Source organism: Arvicola amphibius, chromosome 4 (assembly GCF_903992535.2).
Source record: "Arvicola amphibius chromosome 4, mArvAmp1.2, whole genome shotgun sequence".
NCBI classification, from domain to species: domain Eukaryota; kingdom Metazoa; phylum Chordata; class Mammalia; order Rodentia; family Cricetidae; genus Arvicola; species Arvicola amphibius.
Window position 1 is genome coordinate 145117632 of NC_052050.1, and position 23773 is coordinate 145141404.

A 23773-nucleotide genomic window follows, 5' to 3' on the forward strand; every position below is an offset into this window, starting at 1 on the left:
AGAACGGATGTCTAGCTTTTTCTAGAGCAGTAGCTGCTGTGTTGCGATAAGAATGAAGACAGGAGAAGAGAAAACGATATGTCCCCTTCTCCCCACCTTTGAGTTACAGATTTTATATATTACTATATAATTATCCTTTGATGGTTTTATACGTGAATACATTTTGATCCTTTGACATCCCCCACCCCCATTATACTCTCTGATTCTTCTCCCACTGAACCCTTTCCCAGCAAATCCCTTTCCTGTTTTCATAACTTTGGGGGTTTTGTTGCCGCAGCTGTTTTGTGATCCAGTTAATTGGGATTGCTTGCAGACGTGCAGGTGGAGGTAGGCACACCACAGGAGAACATGACCCCCCTTCCCACACTGATTATTTAGAATGAAAGAAGCACTTGGTGTCACTCTTATTACTGAAAAGTCCCTATTTTAAAATGTCTAGCCATGCTCCTAACACAGTGTTAAGAATAAGTTATGCTTGATTCTTACAGAGAAAATGAGCACCAGATTTTATGTGTTTAATTTTAAGTATAGACATCACTTGGAGTGAAAAACAGTCAGAAAAATTAATTACAGAAAACAGTTGCTTGCTTATGTGCTTTAATTTCTTGTTGCTTTAGTAGTTTCTGGGTGCCCATTTTGTTGTATTGCCAAGAATGTCTTTTGCCTCATAATGGTTTAAATCTTAATTTCAGCTAATGAGTAAAGAGTCTCCTGTCTCTGCTGGAAATGATGCCTATGCTGATCTGGATCGCCAGGTATATAATTGTCTTTATGTGTGAAACAGTTGAGGCAGGTGAATTTCAGGTATTAGTGAGAAGAATGCAGTTGAAATTGCTTATGGAATACATTGATAAAATACTTCATATTTTGCCTAAATTTAAGAACTTAAGCTATTGCTAATTGATATTATACATTATAATTAAGCTTAGACTTTGTAGTAAAAGTAGTACTGCATGGGCCAGTGAGGTGGCTCAGCAGGGAAGGACACTTGCTGGCAAGTATGATGAGCTAAGTTCTTTCCCCAGGAGCCAGTTGGTAAAAGGAGAGGACACAATACGTTATTGTCCTGACTTTGGTATGCACACTCTGGTGAACATGTGTGTACACACACGCACACACCCAGAGAAATGAATTAATGTGGTACAGAAAAAATACGGTAGTATTGCATATTCTGCTTTAAAACAAATTTAATTTGTGATAGTCCCTCTTTTCTAGTCATTATTTTCTTCTTATATTATTCTTATTCTTGCTGAATAGACCAGACTGGCCTCAAACTCACAGAGATCAACCTGTCTCTGACTCCTACATGTTGGGATTAAAGGAGTGTGCTGCCACACTTGGCTAGGAACAACTGTATTTGAAAAGAACTTTTAAGCATGAAATGCTGTTATAGTCAATTTTTAGTTTACAGTATTCTGCATGAGCAGAACTTTGTATCTTTTGCTTTCTCTTATTTTTGGCTCAGGGTTTCTAAATGTTATATAAGTCTTTGGATATGCTATAATTTTAACCTAAGTTAAAATTTGCCTTTCTCTTTGTAGTATTGTTTCTTTGCTATTGTGGGTACATTTTTGGGTATCTTTATTAGACAGAGGTTTATATATATGAAATAAAGACAATTTTATTTTAATCAGTGTTTTTTATAACTTGCTAACTTAGAATTTATTATAATAAGGGAATATACATGGAAATGTTTGATGTTAAGGATCAGAATAATCCAGGTGTAGTAGCATACTTACCAATCCCTGCACTCATGAGGCCAAACTCTGAGTTTGAGGCCATTCTTTCTGGTATATGTAGAGAATTTCAGGCAGGCAGAGCTATATAGTGAGATCTTGTCTTAGCAAAACCCAAAAACAAAAGAAAAATAAAAGTGACTTATTTTCCATCTTTACCAAGAGGTTCTTGATTTTCCTACACTACCTCCCAAGAAATAAAAATGTTTTAATTCTGTGTTACACCTGTGTAATGTCTTCACTTTATAGTGAAATTTTGTTTGTTTCTAACTAGTTGAAGAAAACTACAGAGGAACTAAACGAAGCTTTGTCAGCAAAGGAAGAAATTGCTCAAAGGTGCCATGAATTGGATATGCAGGTGAGAAGTTCTGTGTGTGTACCAATACTACCATATGTACTAGGGATTGTCACATGGTCAGCTTCACTGCAATATAACCTTATTAATAAGACAAAAAAGAAAAACAAGCAGCCGGGCGGTGGTGGCGCACGCCTTTAATCCCAGCACTCGGGAGGCAGAGGCAGGCGGATCTCTGTGAGTTCGAGACCAGCCTGGTCTACAAGAGCTAGGTCCAGGACAGGCTCTAGAAACTACAGGGAAACCCTGTCTTGAAAAAAAAAAAAAAAAAAAAAAAAAAGAAAAGAAAAACAAGCAAATGGGGTTCTGATTTAGAAGAGTGTGCTGTATAAAGATGTTACCCGTCTTTTCTGGAATTTAAACTCATTATAAATGAATATTAAAATTCCAGAAGAAATAAAGAAAAGTGCTTGACTCTTCATATTGTGCCAGTGAACTCGCTTTCACACTTTCAGTGTGGGTGGGAGTCTTTTTGTTTGTGTGTGTTGCAGGGCACTGGGGTATTTTACCTGTGCCTGAGAAGGAAGAGGGAAATGTTGAATGTCCTGCTGTTCTGCTCTCTTACTGCCCACCATATTCACTTGAGACAGGGTCTCTCCACAAACTTGACGCCCACAGTTTTGCTAGGCTGGCTGGGCAGCAAACTCCAGGATCTACTTGTCACAGTCCCTAAACTCTGGGGCTGTAAGCATGCATGGCAGCATCTGGCTTTTTCTGTGGGTCCAAAGTATTTGAAATGTTTGTATTCTTTGTGTAGCACTGGCTGTCCTGGAACACTCTGTAGACCAGGCTGGCCTTGTAGTTTGTATTCTTACCTCAAATATCTGAGACTTTATTTTCATCTTTGCCAACAGCTGGTTCAATCTTTTTAAATTTTATCTGCCGTCATGAGAGTTGAATTGATATTTTGTGCCTTCAATTTGCATTTACTTGGCAACTATTGATTATTATCTTTCTGTGTGCTTATTTACCATCTGCATATCATTGGTGAAGTAAAGCCAGGTATGATGGCCTAGACCTGTAATCCCAGCCACTTGGGAGGCTGATGCAAGAGGATCACTTGAGTCCAAGAATTAGAAGTAACTGAACAATGTAGCAAGATTCTGTCTCAAAATAAATAGAAACTAACTTTGAAAAATTTAACTCTTATATATTACTTTGTATGAATAACATTTAAAATAATGTAGATGTTTGCAATAGAGATTAATTGTCCAAGTGAGGTGGCACTCAGCAGACAGATCTACAGCAGACAGAGGCCAGCCTGGTCTGCATAGTGAGTTCTAGGTCTGCAAGGGATACATAGTATCTCAAAAATAATTAATCAGACAGATACTTTAATTCATAATGGTAATTCACAAGAGTCTGAGTTGAATAACCATTGTTCTAATTCCAACAGGTTGCAGCACTTCAGGAGGAGAAAAGTAGTTTATTGGCAGAAAATCAGATATTAATGGAACGACTCAATCAATCAGATTCTATAGAAGATCCCAACAGTCCAGCAGGAAGAAGACATTTGCAACTTCAGACTCAGTTAGAGCAGCTGCAAGAGGAAACATTCCGGTAAAAGACCACTCATTACAACCTATTTTTTTAAAATTTTAAACAGTCTTTTAAAGCTAAGAGGGAGCCAGGATATTTTGTTTGTAATCTAACAGATAAAACGTGCCTGAAGATCAGAGTGCTTAAGCCACTAGTTAGCCATAGAGGCCAGACAGCCGTGTCACACACCTTTAATTCCAGCATTCAGGAGACAGAGGCAAAGGACCTCAGTGAGTTCAAGGCCACCTTGGGCTACTCTAGATTGATCCAGTTGCAAAGAGAAACAGAACCAGGTGGTGGTTGCTTACACCTTTAATCCCAGTACATGTGAGTCACATGACAGATGTGACGTGGGTGGTTGTGACTGCAGAGGAGAAAGACGAGTCAAGAAGAGTGTCTACATACTTTGTCTTCTTCTAAGTAGAATTATGAGCCACTGAATAGTGTTTATCTTGTTTTGGTACAGACTAGAAGCAGCAAAAGATGATTATCGGATACGCTGTGAAGAGTTAGAAAAGGAAATCTCTGAGCTTCGGCAGCAGAATGATGAGCTAACCACCTTGGCAGATGAAGCTCAGTCTCTAAAGGACGAAATAGACGTTCTCAGGTAAACGGTTTCCCTTCAGGGATATCAGATCCACTGCCACCCAGAACAGCTCCATTGCAGATGTTACAAACTCTGGCATCTCTGAGCACACACGTATTTAAAGTTTGAGTGAATAGCTAGGAGGCTGTATAAACACTTGAGTTGGCAGGACAAATATCAGGTAAATGCTGTGTACTTGTGGCCATCACTTCACTTACCTGGCACTAACTTTTACTTCTTGCTACTCTTCTTTGATTCTGAGCCCTCCAGGCCCCTGGTCCTTGTCTTAGATACTGTCAAGTGTTCTCTGTGGAGTACCTCACTCCCTGGTCCTTGTCTTAGATACTGTCAAGTGTTCTCTGTGGACCTCACTGTTCGCCATTCTGTTTCTTTCACAGCCTCATCCTCTTTGAGATCCCTTTTTGTGTTTAGAATACTGACGTGTACAGAGAAAATTACCTAGTTCTGTAATGTAGTCCTATTACGTATTAGGGATCTTTTTCTCTTACCCCTGGCCCACCCCTCATAATACATAGCCCTGTCTCCCACTTCTCTCATAGTTGTTAAATGTTTTAATAACGCTTTCCCATCTGTCTGCTGCCCACCACACCCCATCACTAGATGGCTTGAGTCCTGCCACCAAGAGGAAAGCACCTGTGCATGGTTAACTCTCCGGGCCTCCTCACAGTCACACCCAAAGACTACATATGTTGAATTTACAGTCTTCTCAACCCCCTAAAATTTGCCATTCTCTATCTCCATTTCTCTACTGAAATCTTAACTGGGGTTCATTGGTAGCATAGTAATTGCCAAATCATTTGAACATTCCACAATTTATTTTACTTTTCTGCTAAGTGTGATTTTGCTGGTTACCCTCCTGATGACTTTATTTACATTTTAGACATTCTTAATGACATATTTTTCATAATTTAGTGATGGAGGAGTGTCTATGTTCTATTTTTATTAATGGAGGAGTGTCTATGTGTTACTTTTATTAATTAAAGTAACACATAGACACTCCTCCATCATTTTAGGTTATAATTGTTTTTCTTAACCTAAAAAAAAAACCTAGATTCACTTTAGATTTTATGATTTAATACATGTTAAGTCCTGATATTGTCTCCTATTTTAACTTTGTCTGAAACAGCTTTACAGCTCTGGATTATTTCTGACGAATTTCCCATCTCCTTTCAGACACTCTTCTGATAAAGTATCTAAACTAGAAGGTCAAGTCGAATCTTATAAGAAGAAGCTGGAAGACCTTGGGGATTTGAGGCGGCAGGTTAAACTCTTAGAAGAAAAGAATACTATATACATGCAGAACACTGTCAGTCTGGAGGAAGAATTAAGAAAGGCTAATGCAGCCCGAGGTCAGCTTGAGACATACAAGAGACAGGTAAGAGAACACAAGCGGAATTCTTCTGGGTGCTGCGTGCAAAGGCGACTCCACAACACACAGCTTTTGAAAACTTTGTCACTTCCAGGGTTTTTGGCCAAAATCAAGTGAAAGCCAAGTTTTGTTTTTGTGATTTGTCTTAGTCACTGTGAAGAGACACTATTACCAGGCAACTCCTACAAAAGAAAGCATTTAATTAGGGGCTTGCAGTTCCAGAGGTTTAGCCCATTATCATCGTGGTGGGGAGCATGGTGGCTTACAGGCAGACATGGTGCTGGAGAAGTAGCTGAGAGTTCTGCATCCTGATCTGCAAGCAGCAGGAACAGATAGGGAGCCACTGGGACTGGCTTGAGCTTCTGAAACCCCACAGCCTACCCCACCCTGCCCCCACCCCTGATGACACACTTTCTCTTACAAGTCCATACCTACTCCAACAAGGCCACCTGCTAATTTCTTCTAATCCTTTCAAGAATCCACTTCCTGGTGACTAAGCATTCAAATATGTGAGCTGGTAGAGGTCATTCTTATTTAACCACCGCATGATTCTTAACTGTTTTTATATTTATTTTCTTTTTATTACATTTGATTTATTTGATTGCCGGGGGCATAGATGTGACTTAACATACATATGGAGGTCCTAGGACAACCTGCAGGAATCTGTTCTCTCTTTTCACCATGTGGGTTCTGGGTAACAAACTCAGCTCTTCAGGCTATTGAGCAAAAGCCTTAAACCCGTACATCATGAGTGATTTCCAAATTTCTTTGGTTGATATATTTTCTTCTCAGTGCTCTATTATAAAAGTTTCAATTATATGGCAAACTTAAGGAACTTCCTGAAATACTGAATTTTAATATGGATTGAAATTACTCAAAAGTATAGCCAAAAAAAAATACTTGTTCTTAAAACATATCCAATATGAAATGAGTGGCAATATATCTAGAGGAGAAAATAGAAAGAAATGTAGAATATTATTTGAAGGGAAAATCACTTAACATTTTTGGAACTAATAAAGCATATCTAATTTAGAATTAAGAGAAAATGTATATCTAGAAATAGCAAACTGCATAGAATAACGATTCTCTGTGCCTATTCACAATCATATTCTTAATACTCTTTTTAATGATGTTTTTCTTTCTGCAAGTTCTCTGTGTGTGGTTGATCTGGTCATGGTCTTGTTATGCCCAAATCCGTGGGTCCCCACAAAAGCAAACAAAGGAGACCAAGTCCCATAAGTAAAAGCAAAGAGCCTTTATTTTAATCAAGTCTGCAAACTCGGTCTCTCCGCAAGACCAACATATTGGAATATCTGGAGAGCCCCAGCTCTATTAGAATTGGGTTTTTATAGTAGTAAAGGTGGGGGTGAGGGGTCTCTGAGGTTCAGGAGCCCTGATTGGCTGACTTCTGTCTAGGGGTGTCCTGGTGAAGTGCTGGCAGGTGTTTCTATCTACAGTGCTTGGAATACCAAGAATTTCCTTTGAATGGTCTGTTCTTGGGTGAGGGTTGGGTAATCTCGGCCTGCCAGGCATTGTCTCAGGGTAAACTATTGAGGCTCTAGACTCCATTTAAATTTATCGATGGCCAGAGTCCCATGTGATAATGGTTGAAGGAAGTAAAGAACTTCCTTTCTGCCCAGACTTAGATTATCATGGCTGGCCCTCACGGTCTCATGTTCATAAAATGTGTACTTCTTCCCCTGAGTCTCCTGTCTAAGGAAGAACTCCAGGACCATGTGTGTGCTGGGCAAGCGGTCTGCTACTGAACAGTATGCTTCACCTCCGATGTTTTTGAGACAGGGTCTTCCTGTGTACCTTAACTAGACTTGCCGTGCAGCACAGCCTTTGTCACTGCCTGATGAGCTCTGGGATCACAGACATCCACTCCTTTTTTTTTGAAAGTAATTCTAGTGGATATGTTATATTTGACAATTTTAATCTGAATCTTTGGTGAACTTATAAAACTGTAATTGTTGGTAATATTCCTTGATTAATTGCAGCTTTTTCTCATTACCTGCATAATTTCAGTCTTGCTTATTCATTAGTTTTTTGAGGAATTGTGATGGCTCTGAATTGCAGCTTTTCTCCAGTCACTTTTTGTTTCCTCAAGCCATGTTTTCCAGCATTAGCATGCAGAACCACTTCTCTATGGTTTGCATTCCCCAGACAAACAAGTAGTGAAAATACGCATCTAAATATCAGCTGGCCAGGGTTACACTTTTCCTTTTAACTCCAGAACACTCATTTTTCTTTCCTGCTGATGGATCTTCCTTTCTTCTTCCCTCCATCTATCCCTCCCTTCCCCTTGAGACACACGTAGCCCTGGCGTGTCAGGAGTTTACAGAGATCTGCCTAACACTGCCTCTTGAGTGCTGGGATTAAACGTGTGCACCTCCATACCCAGACTGATCATTTTTTCTCCTTACTCTTTACAGCCAGGACTATTTAATGACCACTTGATTCCTGTTATACTCAAAGCTCTAGGTTCCTGTTATTGGCATTGGCACCTCTCATTATCCACATCTTATGCATCAACTTCTCACAGGGGTTTTAGTCTCTTATAAGATTAGCTATGTAATTGAGCATTTCCTCCTATCTTTCCTTCCTGCTTCTTTGCTTCTCAGTGTTTTTGCTAGAAATGAAGGCCCTCTGATAATTGATACCATTGTTCTAGATGACTCTAGTTTAGGAGCCTCTCTTACCTATGCAGATTTTAGTCCCTAGTTCTCTCCCTTCTATTAGACTGATGGATTGTATAACATTTAGTCAAGTGTGGTGGGAATAGAGTTTTCATAAACCTGTAGAAGAAAATAATTTTTTTTTTAATTTTGTTTAGTTGGGGGACATGCTGGGGATTGGATTTAAGGTTTCGTGCACGCTAATAAGCATGTGCTCTACCATTGAGCTATATTCTACCACCTTGTGATCATTTCTAATGTTTCAAATTATAAAAATTAACATTTTTATATAATTTATGTATTTTGTATCAGGTTGTAGAGCTGCAAAATAGATTATCCGATGAATCAAAGAAAGCAGATAAATTAGATTTTGAATATAAGCGGCTAAAAGAAAAAGTTGATGGTCTTCAGAAAGAAAAAGATGTGAGTATGTAATGGGCGTTTTGTTTTTCAGAAGTTCTGACATTAAGACAAACTTAATTTTTGACTGTATTAATTCCTTCTTTTAATTGTTCTACTTTTAAGTCACAGTTTTTCTCTTTTTCTCAGAAATAAATAAAAGCTAGGATTGGTTTGCTCCAGTTCTCATTTCTCTAATACACATCTGTTTGTATCATTGGTCTCTCCTTCCTTCTGCTGTTGACGTCCTCTGTGTGTGGCCTTGTGTTTGCTGTGTGACTAGTATGGAGGACACCGCTGCACTGTCGTTCAGCATATTTCTGCTTTTCACAGTTTATGAGTATTTGGTCTTCATCCTGACTCTATTGAATGAAATGAATGTTAAGAACATAGTTAAGGGTGGACTAATTAGCTTTGTGTCTCATGCATAACATGAATGTGTATTACCATGTAATAAAAGATACTTGGTATTGTAAAAATAGAAAATAAAAAAGACAGTCATTTTCATCTGTTTCTACTCCCATGATCTCCATAAAAGATCAAAACTTAAAATAATGCCGGGCGGTGGTGGCGCACACCTTTAATCCCAGCACTCGGGAGGCAGAGGCAGGCGGATCTCTGTGAGTTCGAGACCAGCCTGGTCTACAAGAGCTAGTTCCAGGACAGGCTCTAAAGCCACAGAGAAACCCTGTCTCGAAAAACCAAAAAAAAAAAAAAAAAAAAAATTAAAATAAGCCCATGTTTACTGTTTATCTTCTTCCTGGATAAGGCCTCAATTACTGCTTAGTAAATCTGTAGAGCTGACCTTTGCTTTTATGTTACTTTAGAGATTAAGAACAGAAAGGGATTCTCTGAAGGAAACCATTGAAGAGCTCCGTTGTGTCCAGGCTCAGGAGGGGCAGCTCACCACTCAAGGTAAAAGCTCCTGTAACTCCAGGAGTCTAGCTCGGAAGTCAGCAAAGGTGTTGGCTTCACTTTAAGATGATTGCACAGACAGATGGCCCAACAAAAGAAAAGGAATGACATTTTTGAACTGTTAACCAAGATATTGGCAGGCTATGGTTGGGGCTTTGGGTTTACTTAGCAACTTAGCAATTTTGTAATCTCTTGAGTTTACAAGTCACAATCATTTAATGTGACACTCTTATTTTGAAAAATCTCTCATGACTGCTTTAGAAGTATATCAAACTTTCCAAGTTGGTGATTCCTGAAAAAAGTGGAATGGATTTTAAATCATTAAGAAATTTGTATTTAGCCAGGTGGTGGTGGTGCACACCTTAAATCCCAGCACTTGGGAGCCTTGGGAGGCAGAGGCAGGCGGATCTCTGAGTTCAAGGTCAGCCAGGTCTATAAGAACTAGTTCCAGGACAGGCTGCAAAGCTGCAGAGAAACCCTATCTCAAAAAACTAAAAATGAAATAAGTAAATCAGTAACTTGTATTTGGACTGGAGAGCCTCCTCCAGAGCGCTGGCTATTCTTGCAGAGGACCTGGGCTCAGTCCCAGGACCCACATGGCAGCTCATGCAGCTCCAGGCCCAGGGCATCCGCCGTCCTCTTCTGTCTTCCGCAGCACCACAAGCACAAGGTGCACTGAAAATAGTGGTGAGAGCAGACCATTCATGCACATAAAGCACAAAAGTAAAAAAAGATTCAGGAATTCTTAAAAGAAAAGCTTTTAAGAAAAACAAAAGCCACATATATATCTTCTTTCTCAAACAAAGGGGTTAATGCTTGGCTCAGGATTTGTCCTCTTCTGTGGAAGGACGCTTAAAAGAAATCCCACACTAGCTCAGAATTGAGAAATAGATGGTTATTTATTTAGGGGTAAACTCACAAATCAGAATCCTCTGCTTGAAAGGAGAACAGAAACCGAATCCAGCAACCAGAAAGAGGGAGGACTCATGCTCTACATCAGCTTATATAGTATAAGATACCACGCCCCAATGGGCTGGCAACCACTGGCTGTAAGACTTCTTACAGCGCTCTTCCCCTCTTTACTCACAGTAGGTGACTGGCAGTTTCTGCTACAAGCTTCACTCTTAACCAAACCCTGACTTTTTAGTTACTTGAAACAGTTTTCCATGACTACCCTTGGTTTTCCTCTCCTTGTTCCCACAAAGAACTTCTCTATCAACTTAGTTTTACCTCACTCCTCAGTTGTCTGTCCGTCCCCTCTGCTCTGACTCCACTCATATAAACATCAGCTACTGTGGCCTTGCTGTCATACCTCTCTCTTCTCTCTCCTCTTGGCCTGTTTCCAGACCCTAGTTCAGATAGCCATGGTCCTCTCAACATACAGTTCAGATGACCAGTGCTAGCTGAAGAAGAGAGGGATAAATATATCCAGAAACATGTACATACATGCATACATACATACATACATACATACACTCCTGGTTATCCTCACCAAATGTACAGTATTTCTTAATATAATTGGTTCTTCTTTGTACCCCTGCAATTCTTTTACTTTTTTTCTCATCAGCTCTCCATTAAGGTTTTTATTTTTATAATCTAACTTGAAGCTTATCCTCTTTACTCTCAGTTCCCATGTTGTCAAGAAAAAACAGCCTGTCTCTTTTAAACTCATGCTTATTATTTGCTATATAAAAATCTACATGGTTGAATGTTTTTGTGAGGTTTTTCCTCTAGAACTGTACCCAAATGATTAAAGAACAGTTCCTAAGAGTAAAATTGCAGAACTACCTGAATGTTTAGCAGTATAATTGTGACATTTTTATTCACCAGTAAACTAAGTTACTGAAGAGTAAGGGAGGAAGTGTATTATGCTGGGTGTAGTGGTGGGCAGACCTTTTATCCCAGCACTCAGGAGGCAAAGACTGGTAAATCAGCCTGATAGCTTGATCTACGTAGTGAGTTCCAGACCAGCCAGGACGTCACAGTGAGACTTTTTCTCAGAAAATAAAAATAAGAAATATCTGAATGTTGTAATAATGAGTTTCATTATAACATGATGTCCATATATTTTGTATTTTGGTCATTTTCACCCATTACCTTCTCATGACCACTCATACTCCTGCTGACTATTTACCTTCCTTGAGAGATTCTTACTCCATGATTGACTGTGATAGACCTAATCTTATCCAGGTAATCACAGCTGCTGAGAGGTAGAAAGGACAGACCCCCTCCCTGCAGCTTTGCATTTTTTTCCTTCCCTTTTTCTCTGATATTTTCCGAGCCTTAGGTTCGGAATGCAATGCAGATGGTCCATTTAGGTCTAGGGATTCAGTAGTCACTTACTTACTCTCGCAGTTTGACTACTTAGAAATGCTGAAGTAACTACTACCACTGCAAAGAAAAAAATAAAGCAAAGCAAAGCAACAAAAGGAAGCACTTTTCTGATCAACGCTGAAAATAGTAAGCACTAACCTGTGGCTCCAGTGCTCACATTTCATAGGCGTTTTGACAGGCATGTCACATCCCTGTAACAGAACAATAGCAGTAGCTTCCCCACTAGCACGCACGACCCTACCTCCTAGGTCTGCAGTACCAGACCTCATAGTCAGGGCCTCAAGTCCACCCAGGAAGCAATTGTTTACCCTGTTTCAGCCATGCCACTGTCCTACCAGTGGGCTTATTTTTGCTTGTCAGGTCAGACATGTAGCACACAAGGTCCACAGCTGAGTAAGGCTCTTGATGATAATTTCCCCCACTAGCCCACATGGCACTTTGTTGCTGTGAGTGCAGCTAAGCAGAGAAAACACTTCCAGCTCAGTTATAACTTAATTGTTGTATGCTCTGCATCCAAAACATACGGTGTGTTCACCAAAAGGATCTTACCATTAATGGAGTTCTGGTGAGCAACCAATAAAAACATGTACTGTTTTAAGGGTCTTGAATCTCGCTGACAAATAGTTTATAGGTAAGGTTTTGTAGTGGGGCTTTTTTTTTAAGTTTCTTACATGTAAAATAGATGTATTTATATATATGTTTGTAAGAATATGCATAATTATGGACACATGAAGGCCAAGAGAGGATGCTAGATCCCTCAGAACTGCAGTTAGAGACATGCATAGGACAACCACCTTGTCGCATTGGTTCCAGCACTCAGACTTTGCAGTGGACCATCTCTCCATCCCTTGTTTTATTTATTTTTAATTAACTTACAAAGTAGCAGATTTCCTAGTGGCTTTTTCATGCAAACTTTGTTCTGGTCCCCCTCCCCCAGTCTCACTGCCTGCATCTCTTTACTCTGCCCATCCCCAGCATTCATTTCATAAGTGTTCTGTTACCCTCTCTCCCTTAAAGCCGCTCAGTTTTCTTTACAGCTGATTTAAAGTTCAAATGTAACATGCTCTCACGGTCCATCAGTTGAGATGCTATTGTCAACAGAGCAGCTCTAAACAGAGGTGTGCACGCATCTTTGTGGTAGGATAGAGACTTACTTGAGTATATGCCCAGGAATGATAAAGCTGGACTCACATGTTACTTCTGTTTTTAGTGTTTGAGGAACCTTCACACTGATTTCCATAGTGGCTGTACCGGTATGCACTTGCTCCCACAGTGACTAAGATTTCTATAGTGGCTGTACCAGTCTGCACTTGCTCCAACAGTGAATAAGGTTTCCCCTCTCCCATGTCCAAGCTTTTGTTGTCATTTCTTTTTCTTTTTATGTTTCTTTTTTCTTTTATGGTTTTTTGAGACAGCATTTCACTGTTTTAACTCTGACTGTCTTGAAACTCACTTTGTAGATTAGACTGGCCTCGAAATTACCGAGATCACCTGTCTCTGCCTCCTGAGTGCTGGATTAAAGGCCTGCACCACCACCCAACTGTCATTTATTTTCTTAATGATAGTCTGATTGGTGTGAGCTAGAATATCAAAGTAATTTTAATTTGAGCTTATTCCCTTCCTATGTGTATCCCTTTTATTTCCTTCTTGAGTCTTCCTGCACTGGCTAAGACCTGCTGTAGTGTATTGAACAAGAGTGGGGAAGGTGTACACCTTTCCTCTTCAGAACTTTACTGTAGAACTCCTTCAGGGGCAGTTAGAGCGCTCATTGTCAGCCACATGAACAAAATGAAGGGAAAACAGCATCGTTTCAGTTTGTACAGAAAAGGACATTTGACAAATTCCAACACCTACTCATAATTTTAAAAAACTCGTATGCCAGGAATAGATTTCCTCAACATGATAAAGAAACATTTGGAAAAACCTCAATGGTGAAAGAATGAAAAAGACAAAGATATTTGCTGTCACCACTTTTCTTCAGGATAGTATTAAAATTTCTAGCCAGAGCAATTAGGGAAAGGAGAGTAGAGAGGAAGGAGAAAATGGATTGTATATTTTGCATACAAATGCAGAAGAATGAAACTGACTCAAAGACCAAATATAAGAGCTATTGTAGGGGAACATTTTGATGACATTGAATTTGAAAATAATCCCCTGTAATTGGTGCCAAAGACATAGGCAACAACAACAACAAAAAATTACTGAAGAGGGCTCTATCAGTATTGAAAATGTTAATGCACCAAAACACTAACGTAGAGTAGGGTAGAGAGTCTCCAGAGTGGAAGAAAGTATTTGCATTTACAGATATCTGAGTGAATTAATATCCAGGGGCTGGGGAGGTGGCTCAGTGGGAAAGTGCTTGCTGTGGAAGTAGGAGTTCCTTGAGTTGACTTGCCACTCAGTGAGAAGCTCTGCCTCAAAATATAAACCAGTGGGCTGGAGAGATGGCTCAGTGGTTAAAAGCACGGGCTGCTCTTCCAGAGGACCTGGGTTCAGTTTCCATCAACCACGAGGCTGCTCTTAACCATCTATAACTCTGGTTCCAGAGGATCCCATGCCCTCTTCTGGCTACTTTGGATGCTCAGAACACACATGGTACACAAATATAGAGTGCAGGGTGATTTTTCTGTCTTCTGCATATATCTCATACATGTACATGAATATATGATGTGCACAGAGAGAATATCCAGGCTATCTGAAGAATTTATAAAAATTGAACAATAATAAAAATAAAAATCATTCCACACATGAACAAAGGATTTGAATAGATAGAACTATATATCTCCAAGGAAGATAAACAGATGGCCAGTAAACACATGAAATAGTGATACCATTCAGTGATCACTAGATAAAGGCAAATCAATCAATGAGTTACCACAAACTAATTAGTAAGGCTAATGTTTTTCCCACTACCACCATGACCCCAAGGAAAGAACAATAAATATTGGTTAGAATTGGTTGGGAGTAATTGAACCATTATGCATTACTGGTGGGATGGAGCAATGCTGTGGAAATAAAATTGATAGCTTTTAAAAGTGTTTAAACATAAAATAACATGTGAGTCATCAGATCCACTTGTAAGTACACCACTAAAGGAACTGAAAGTGGATGCAGCCAGATAATTGTACACATTATACATTGTATACATTGTACAGCATTACTGTATATACACATTATATAATTACATACACATAGCCTTATTCACAGTCACCACAAGTAGAAATAATGTACATCTGTCTGAGCTTAGATACAGTAAATGCACACAATGGAATATTATTGAACAGTAAAAGCAAGAAAGTTCTGCAAAGTGCTGTAATGTGGACAAGTCATCAAAGTATTGTGCTAACTGAATAAAAAAGACCAATACATGATCTGCTTACATGTTTAGGCAGGCAACATATTAACACAGACAGACTAAAAATAGAACTGAGGTTACCAGGGAATTTCGGGCAGGACAATTGGAATAATCTAATTGTTATAGAGTTTCTGAGTGAGTTATTAAATACTTGGAAACAGATAATAGTAATGGCTAGACAACATTGAGATGTACTTAATGGTGTGTAGTTGGACCCTTACAGTTGTCTTAATGATAAGTTGATTTTCTAAGTCTACTTTAACTTCTACTTGAGAAAATTGGTGATTTTTGCCTAGCATCCACAGAGCCAGATTCAAGTATTAATACCATAAAACAACAGCAATCTAAATAAAATTTAAAAAGCCTTTGAATTCTTTAGCTGTTAAAATTCATAGTCAAGGTTGTGCTTTCCTGCAGAAACTGTATCTCTTAAGCAAAGGTGCTTCCTTAACTGTGTGCTTCTCTGTGTATTTATAGGGTTAATGCCTCTGGGGAGCCAGGAATCTTCAGACAGCCTCGCAGCAGAGATTATTACACCCGAAATCAGGTAAAGAGGGTGACAGTGACAGTCAGCCCTCCACACAGTGTGCGTGTAGAGAGCCTACTCTCCAGTGGAAAGGAACTAGCTCCTCTTTTTGATGGACATTTCAGTCTGAATTCAGTATTAAATTTCCATGTTTTCAGTACTTTAGAAGCTTTTTAAATTTTCAAGAGAACGAATTATTTTTACTTGAATGAGGCAGTCTTTCACACTACAAAAGCAAAACTCACATATCCCATTTTGGAACCTCAGCAGACAGCATGAAAGTACTCAAGACAAAGGTTGTACTTAGCTATCACCCTAATAACAGTTAATTACTAAGATGTATCTATTAACCACAAGGTACAAATAGAGGAACTCTTCCCCTCTGTAGCTACTTCCCTCAGTATTCCTCACCTGTTATCTAGACGTAGCTTAGAGACTTCGTTTCCTTCAGTTCATTTCTCAGCATTATGAATATGACTGAAAAATGAGAGGGGGGAACAAGTGTGCAGAAGGTAATGATTAATTCTGAACATTGCTTTTACTTTTGGACCGGTTTGTCATTGTCTCTATATGTTGTCCATCGGGTCCCATCTTAACGCTATGCGTTTTGTGTATTCTGTGTATGCGCACATGCATGCTCACTCCAGCCATAGATCATGTTTAGAAGTTAGAGGACATCTTGGGAGTTGGTTCTCTCCCTCCACCTTGGAATCCTGGAATCAGACTTGGCTGTCAGCCATCTCCCCAGCCCCTTACATACCTTTTACTTTTCATCATCTGGGAACAAATGAAATTAGTTGAATGAAGGCATACTTACTCTTTGTAAGTATTTATAAATGAATGTCCGTATCCTTTACTCCCAAAGCAGTTAAGGACGCCTGTTGGTAACGGTTTGTTAAGCGAAACAGGAGCAGTGATAACTCACAGCTGCAGCTCATCTGCATGTGATTGGGAATAACTTACATCTGCTCTACATCCTAAAGAGCTAATAATGATATAAACAGTGAGGAAAACTTTACAACATATACCATAGACAGTGAGTTAACATTTGATATTCTTCACTCATGTTAGGGTTTTGGAGGAACTAGAAGTGGGGAAAAATGTCTTTTAACAAATTGAAGAACGTGTCTTATATGTAGAAATGTCCCCATCTTTTTTTTTCTTTATTTTATTTTTTCCAAGCATCCCATTCCCCCGAGCTCTCCCCATTCTCCCCTTCACGCTTTTCTCTCCCCATCTCCCCTTGGCCCCGTCCCACCCCACCCCCAAGTTCCCAATTTTTGCCCGGCAATCTTGTCTACTTCCAATATCCAGGAGGATTACTATATGTTTTTCTTTGGGTTCACCTTCTTATTATCTTCTCAAGGATCCCGAATTATAGGCTCGATGTCCTTTAATTATGGCTAGAAACCAATTATGAGTACATCCCATGTTCATCTTTTTGGGTCTGGGTTACCTCACTCAGAATAGTGTTTTCTATTTCCATCCATTTGCATGCAAAATTCAAGATGTCATTGTTTTTTACCACTGAGTAGTATTCTAACATGTATATATTCCACAGTTTCTTCATCCATTCTTCCACTGAAAGGCATCTAGGTTGTTTCCAGGATCTGGCTATTACAAATAATGCTGCTATGAACATAGTTGAGCAGATGCTTTTGTAGTATCATTGGGCATCTCTTGGGTAAATGTCCCCATCTTTTAACTGAAAATTTGCTTTTCTGGGAAATAATCTTAAGGAAATAGTCAACAATATACACAAAGGTATTTTATAAGGCCATTCATAAATACTAAATACTAAAAGCATGAAATGTATCATCTAAATAAGTAATGGTTGATTTATATCTTTTAGTGCTGTTTTATTTAAATTGTCAAGATATAATATTAAAAGATTGTGGAATTCTAAGTGTAACTAGCAAGCGCCAGGACATGTGTTTTTGAGAAATAAATATCTGCCTGTTTGTATATATACACAGAATTAGAAGGTTGAATTTCAGCAACAGTCATTTTTTTTACACTATATAGTTAGAGTCATGTTCATAGTTTAAATATTTAAAGAAGAAGGGAAATAGGATTTGGAATTTTCTTTGTCCTTTGTCATGAAACACAGAAACTGTTTCTTCAGGCTGTACATTGTAGACGGAGTTTAGTTCATTAAAGGTGGTATCTTTTGCACTTATAAAGGCATTGAACTAGTTGCAGGCACTTAGTTTTTCATTTGTATCCTGTGTATTGATACTCCAACTTTATATAGCTGGATCATGATTCATATAGTGTCTTAATGAACTAGATAATCCGCTTTTATTTTTCTCATTCAGGGAGAAACTTATTCGTCTTCAGCATGAGAATAAGATGTTAAAAATCAATCAAGAGGGTTCAGACAATGAGAAAATTGCCTTATTGCAGAGCCTTCTAGATGATGCAAACCTACGCAAGAATGAGCTGGAGACAGAGAACAGGTAGAGTCAGTCACAGCTTCTCTCTCGGTGTCTTCATTTTGGGCTTTCTACAGAAGGCTGATGATTCATTTGAAAAAATGATTATATGCTAGTATTTTTCTTGCTTTTGTTTTAATTATAATTAAACATTTCTTCTTTTTCATCCCTCTAAATCCTCCCCACTCTCCTTCAAACTCATGGCCTCTTCTTTCACTGCTTGTTACTGCATGTGTGTATGTGTATTTGTACATCCATATTCCTAAGTATAAGCTGCTCAGTCTGTATAATGTTACTGTGTGTTTGTTTTCAGGGCTGAACATTTGTCACTGTACAACAGCCAGTCATGTGCTCCTCCCTGAAGGGCCACCTCCCGCTCCCAGCTTTACTTAGTTGTCTACAGTTTTTTGTGTAAAATTGAGGCCCCATGGGCTTTTCCCCATCCACTTTGGCATGTCCATTGGTGTTGTCTTTGTTCAGCTATATTTCTTTTTAAGTTTATTTAATCTGTTTAACATAGGGTCTCTGTAGCTGGTGACTTTTCTCTGTCTTGCCTGGTCCCCCGCAGCCACTTATCAAACAATTGTTCAGAGGCTTAATGTTAATTATAATTGTTTTGCCGTTGGCTCAGGCTTCTTACTGATTAACTGCATATTAACCCATTTCTAATAATCAGTGTATTGCCACATGCCCTGAGCTTACAGATACCGTTCTGGCATCTTATTCTTCCAGGTGGTTGCTAGCGTCTCCCTGACTCCATCCTTTTGCTTCCTGTATCTCTATTTGGATTTCCTACCTGACTCTATTCTGCCTGGCTATTGGCCAAATCAACTTCTTTATTAACCAGTGGTAATAAAACATATTCACAGTATACAGAGAGATATCCCACATCAGGTCTCACTATGTAGTCCTGGCTGGCCTGGAACTCAGAGAGCTACCTGCCTGTACTAGTATTAAAGCCTGTGTTACCATTCCTGGCTTAAATATATATATATATATAGGATTAAGAAATATCTGATGCAGGCCTGGAGAGAGGGCTCAGTGGTTAAGAGCACTGACTGCTGCTCTTCTAGAGGACCTAAGTTCAGTTCCCATCAGCCATGGTGGCTCAAAGCTGTTTGTAGGTCCAGTTCCAGAGGATCCGTAACAGTCACACAGACATACATGCAGGTCAAACACCAATGCACATTCAATAAAAATCAAATAATTTTTTAAAAAATATATCTGATACATTTGCACTTTTTTTTTTTTACAGCAATTGTAGTTCATGTACTCTTTATTCTTTTGTTTTGTTTTCCAAGATAGGGTTTCTCTGTGTCACAGTCCTGGCTATCCTGGAACTCACTTTTTAGATGAGGCTGACCTCAAGCTCACAAAGGTCACAGAGCTGCCTCTGCCTCTCGAGTGCTGGGATTAAAGGTGTGTGCCCACTGCCCAGCTCAGTTCATGAACTCTTTTCACAAACTAATGTTTGAAAGGATCTGCTGGTATGGAGTTCAGTTGATAAAGTATTTTTTCCCTCATTTATTTTTTGTCAAGACCATAAAAGGAATTTTTTCTCCCAAGTGCAATTCCATTTATTTTGAAAATTTAAACTATGTTAGATTAACAAAAAAATTGCATTTCTGCTGTAAGTTTTCCATATCTCAGTGTTACACAGTGTTCCAGAGTCAGTTACTATAAAATTAGTATGTTGTTGTTGTTGCTTTTTGTTTGTTTGTTTTTCAAGACAGTATTTCTCTGTGTAGCTCTGACTGTCCAGGAACTTGATTCGTAGAACAGGCTGGCCTCAAACCCAGATATCCTCCTGCCTCTGTCTCCCAAGTGCTGGGATTAAAGGTGCATGCCATCACACCCATCTTGGGAAATGTTTCTTTTTTTTAAATATTTATTTATTTATTTATTTATTTATTTATTATGTATACAATATTCTGTCTACATGTATGCCTGCAGGCCAGAAGAGGGCGCCAGATCTCATTACAGATGGTTGTGAGCCACCATGTGGTTGCTGGAAATTGAACTCAGGACCTTTGGAAGAGCAGGCAATGCTCTTAACTGCTGAGCCATCTCTCCAGCCCCTGGGAAATGTTTCTTAACTGACAAAAGTCTACAGTAGCGTCATAGATTTTTAAAAAAAGCAGGAAAGAGGAGAAAGAAAGCAAAAGTGAGGTGGTGTTACTTTGCTTTGTTTTGTTTTTGACACAGGCTCACAATGTATACCAGGCTGGCCTCAAGTTTACTGTGTATCTAAATTCTGACTTTCCTGCTTCCACCCCCAAGTGTTGGGAACCACAGGCATGTGCCACTGTGCCTGCTATACAGTAATGGGGATGGAGCCCAGGGCCTTATGCATCTAGGCAAGCGTTCTACCAATTGAGCTACATCTCCAGCCAAAAAGTGAAATTTTAAATATAAAAAATAATGTGGAAAGTAATATTTACTCATGACACTGTGAGTGTCCTATTGCAGTTATGCAGTGCTACTACAACCTGAGTCCTGAGTTTGCCAATGATGCTTTCAGTGAAGTCATTATGACAGCCCAACGGGGAAAAGGATATGTAGAGAATTGATATGTGTTTGCTTTGCAGGCTGGTGAATCAGAGACTTCTAGAAGTACAGTCACAAGTAGAAGAACTGCAGAAATCATTGCAGGATCAAGGCTCAAAAGCAGAAGATGTAAGTTTTGATATGTACCGACCATGCTTCAAAAGTTTCACAGCTAAGAAAACCTATAATTTTAATACTTTCTCAAACAAATTTATGGGTATGAGTCATGGAGGCATGTGCTTGTGTGCTTGTGTGCCTGTGTACTCCACAGCTCACCTGCGGAGTCCCACAGCTCACCTGCGGAGTCCCAGGAGCAGGTCATTACACCTGCTGGCAACGGTCTTTACTATTGAACCATCTCTCGGGCACATCTTCAGTTTTTTTATTTGATATCTAATAATTTGGCATTACACTGGTTATAGGGAAGAAATACTGTTCCTTTTCGCTGGCATTCCTTATTTAAAAGTCCTGTTTTAATTGACTCTGCTAAGTTTACTTGTGTTTATCAGGCAAGCTTTACATCTTAAATGTGCTCAATTCATAGTGAAATGAAAGGTTTCCCCTCAGGCAAAAAAAAAAATGTAAAGATATGCCCAAGAAGTTTTTGATATAAACTGATATTTAATCACCTCTGAGTTTCTGAATCCACTCTTTATATATCATATATATATTCTTTTAGTGTCTTCTGCATATCTCTGCCTTAGCTTTCCTGTGCTATCGGCACATTCTCACTGGAATATGGTACCTGTGCTGATAATGGCTGATGTCATCTCTGTCCACTACCACCTCTCACAGTGCTAGCATGCCTAGTGACATCCTGACAACAGGAAACAAGTTGTAATTGGCAAATTCTTTATATTTAATAAAACATACGCAATAAAAATAAAGCACAAAAAAGAACAGTGTAAAAAATAGGGGAATTAAATGTTACTCAATCAGTCTTGTTTCTCTGTTGTCAGTGCAGTCTCCTATGATCTCAGACATTGGATTTCATACTTTCTGGGTTGCTTCATTGATGCAGCCAGCTGGAGAATCTCCAGCCGTATTAACATAGGAACAACTGAAAAGGAAAGAGAGTAAAGTGAATTACTTTTAAAGTTTGGGAATATTAAATATAAAAGCCCTTGAGGCTTTTCTAAGTTTCTCTACACATATATCTTATTTAGGTTGCCAGTGTGCCCTGTATTTTTGGGAGGTTTGGGTTTTTTGTTGTTGTTTTGTTGTTGTTGTTGTTTGTTTGTTTGTTTGTTTTGGTTTTTCCACACAAGGTTTCTCTGAGCTTTGAAGCCTGTAGACCAGGCTGACCTCGAACTCACAGAGATCCACCTGCCTCTGCCCCCTGAGTGCTGGGATTAAAGTGTGTGCCACCACCACTTGGCAATTTAGTTTATTTCTTAATAAGTTGGTAATTGTTTTAGTTGCCTAGATCAGTTCACAACTGCTGTCATTTTTAACAACCATACACCTTTATGAAAATGGGGCTAGATAAAAATGCCAAGTATTTCTTTTCTTCTTTATCCAAAGTGAGTTCCAGAACTGTTTGACAGAGAAACCCTGTCTCGAAAAACAAACAAACAGTGGGTCTGAGAGTCAAACAGGTGTTCTACCCCTGAGCCATACCCCTGACCCAGTGTCATGATTTAAAAACAATCCATCAGACAAACAAAACATGTTTAAATGATAAATCTCCAAAAACTGGAATTAGTGCACTGAAGTAAAGCCCACTTAGCAGTGTTTTAGAGGTAGCCAGCCGTAGGATGTAGTATTTCTTTCTTCATATGGTTTCTAGATTCATTTAAACAAAATAAATAAAAGTTCATTTGGGTCTTGGAAACTTTAAGATTACTTTTGTGGATTTCTTTTGTTAGAAAGGGAGAAAGAGGGTGGCACACAGTGTGTAAGCACGGTGAGTGGCCTAAATATCATAGTGTCATAAGGACCATGTGTGTGGTTCTTTTGCTTAAATTAAAACATTAAGGAGTTGTTTTTTAAGTGGCTTGGGGCAGCCTAGTTATTTATCACTGTGGTAAATCTACTTAGATATATTATGGGCAATTGCTGTAGGGGATTATATTTCAGAGGTAAGATGCCTTCCCTATCAGATACTTGCATCAAGTGGTCACCTTTTAACTACCTAAGTATAATGAGATGTCTAGCTCTAATCTAAGAAAAATTCCCTTCCATGTTCTTCTCTGCCGACAAGACTCAGGTGGAAATCGTTCTGTTTTGAAGACTCCAGATTCCTTAGAGAAATGGTTGAGTTCAGGGCCTACAGTTCTTTTTACCCCATCAGATTTTTGAAGTTTTTCTCTTTATTTTTCTCCTCAATGATCCATAGTGTTGTATCTCAGGAGTATGCTGCATAGAGCAACCTCTAGACCGGACTCATCCCCTCTGAAGAAGAACACATAATTGCTGCCTTTTCTCTTATCAAAGCAGTCTTTTCTTATAACCTTAAGTCAGAGCATGATGGTTTGCACATTTTTATTATTATTTTATGTCATTTGTTTTTAGCATGGAAGCAGAAATGCATTGTTATATCCAGTCATATGGATAATTTGAGCTAGCCACAGTATATAAAACTTCAGAGAACAAAACAGGCTGAGGAGACCAGAGAAGAAAGAAAAATGTACAATTCTGAAAAAAAAATGCATATCTTTTACTTCTGTTCATGAATTACTAAATCGTTCCTTCTCTTGGCTGCTGTGTTTGCTTCATACTAATATGTGCTCTCTGTCTCTTGGCATGGTTTCTGCTCAAGGCTATTGTAAGTATGGCTTCCTATTCATTTCCATATACTTAGCAGTTTTTAGATTGTATACTTTTATCTGATATTATAGTTAGTGATACTGAAATTTCAAAGTAGGATTCGTGAAAAATGAATGTTCTTTCTAAGTATATGCTCCTTACAGTTAAAATTCTGAAAGTACATCCAAACCTTAGTGGAGAAGTCCGCTCCCTTTGTCTCACTTCTGCTC

General features: G+C 39.0%; 1 protein-coding gene across 1 annotated transcript in view; it reads left to right on the forward strand.

Annotated features, from left to right (window-relative positions):
* Hook3 (hook microtubule tethering protein 3) overlaps positions 1-23773 on the forward strand; it is an 82549-nt gene that overhangs the window by 40253 nt on the left and 18523 nt on the right. Inside the window, exons 7-16 of the mRNA XM_038326036.1 lie at positions 693-755; positions 2011-2094; positions 3488-3651; positions 4097-4237; positions 5411-5612; positions 8597-8707; positions 9511-9598; positions 15765-15834; positions 18132-18272; positions 20837-20924. Of these exons, the coding sequence (XP_038181964.1) occupies positions 693-755; positions 2011-2094; positions 3488-3651; positions 4097-4237; positions 5411-5612; positions 8597-8707; positions 9511-9598; positions 15765-15834; positions 18132-18272; positions 20837-20924 (1152 nt within the window). The remainder of the gene's footprint in view (positions 1-692; positions 756-2010; positions 2095-3487; positions 3652-4096; positions 4238-5410; positions 5613-8596; positions 8708-9510; positions 9599-15764; positions 15835-18131; positions 18273-20836; positions 20925-23773) is intronic.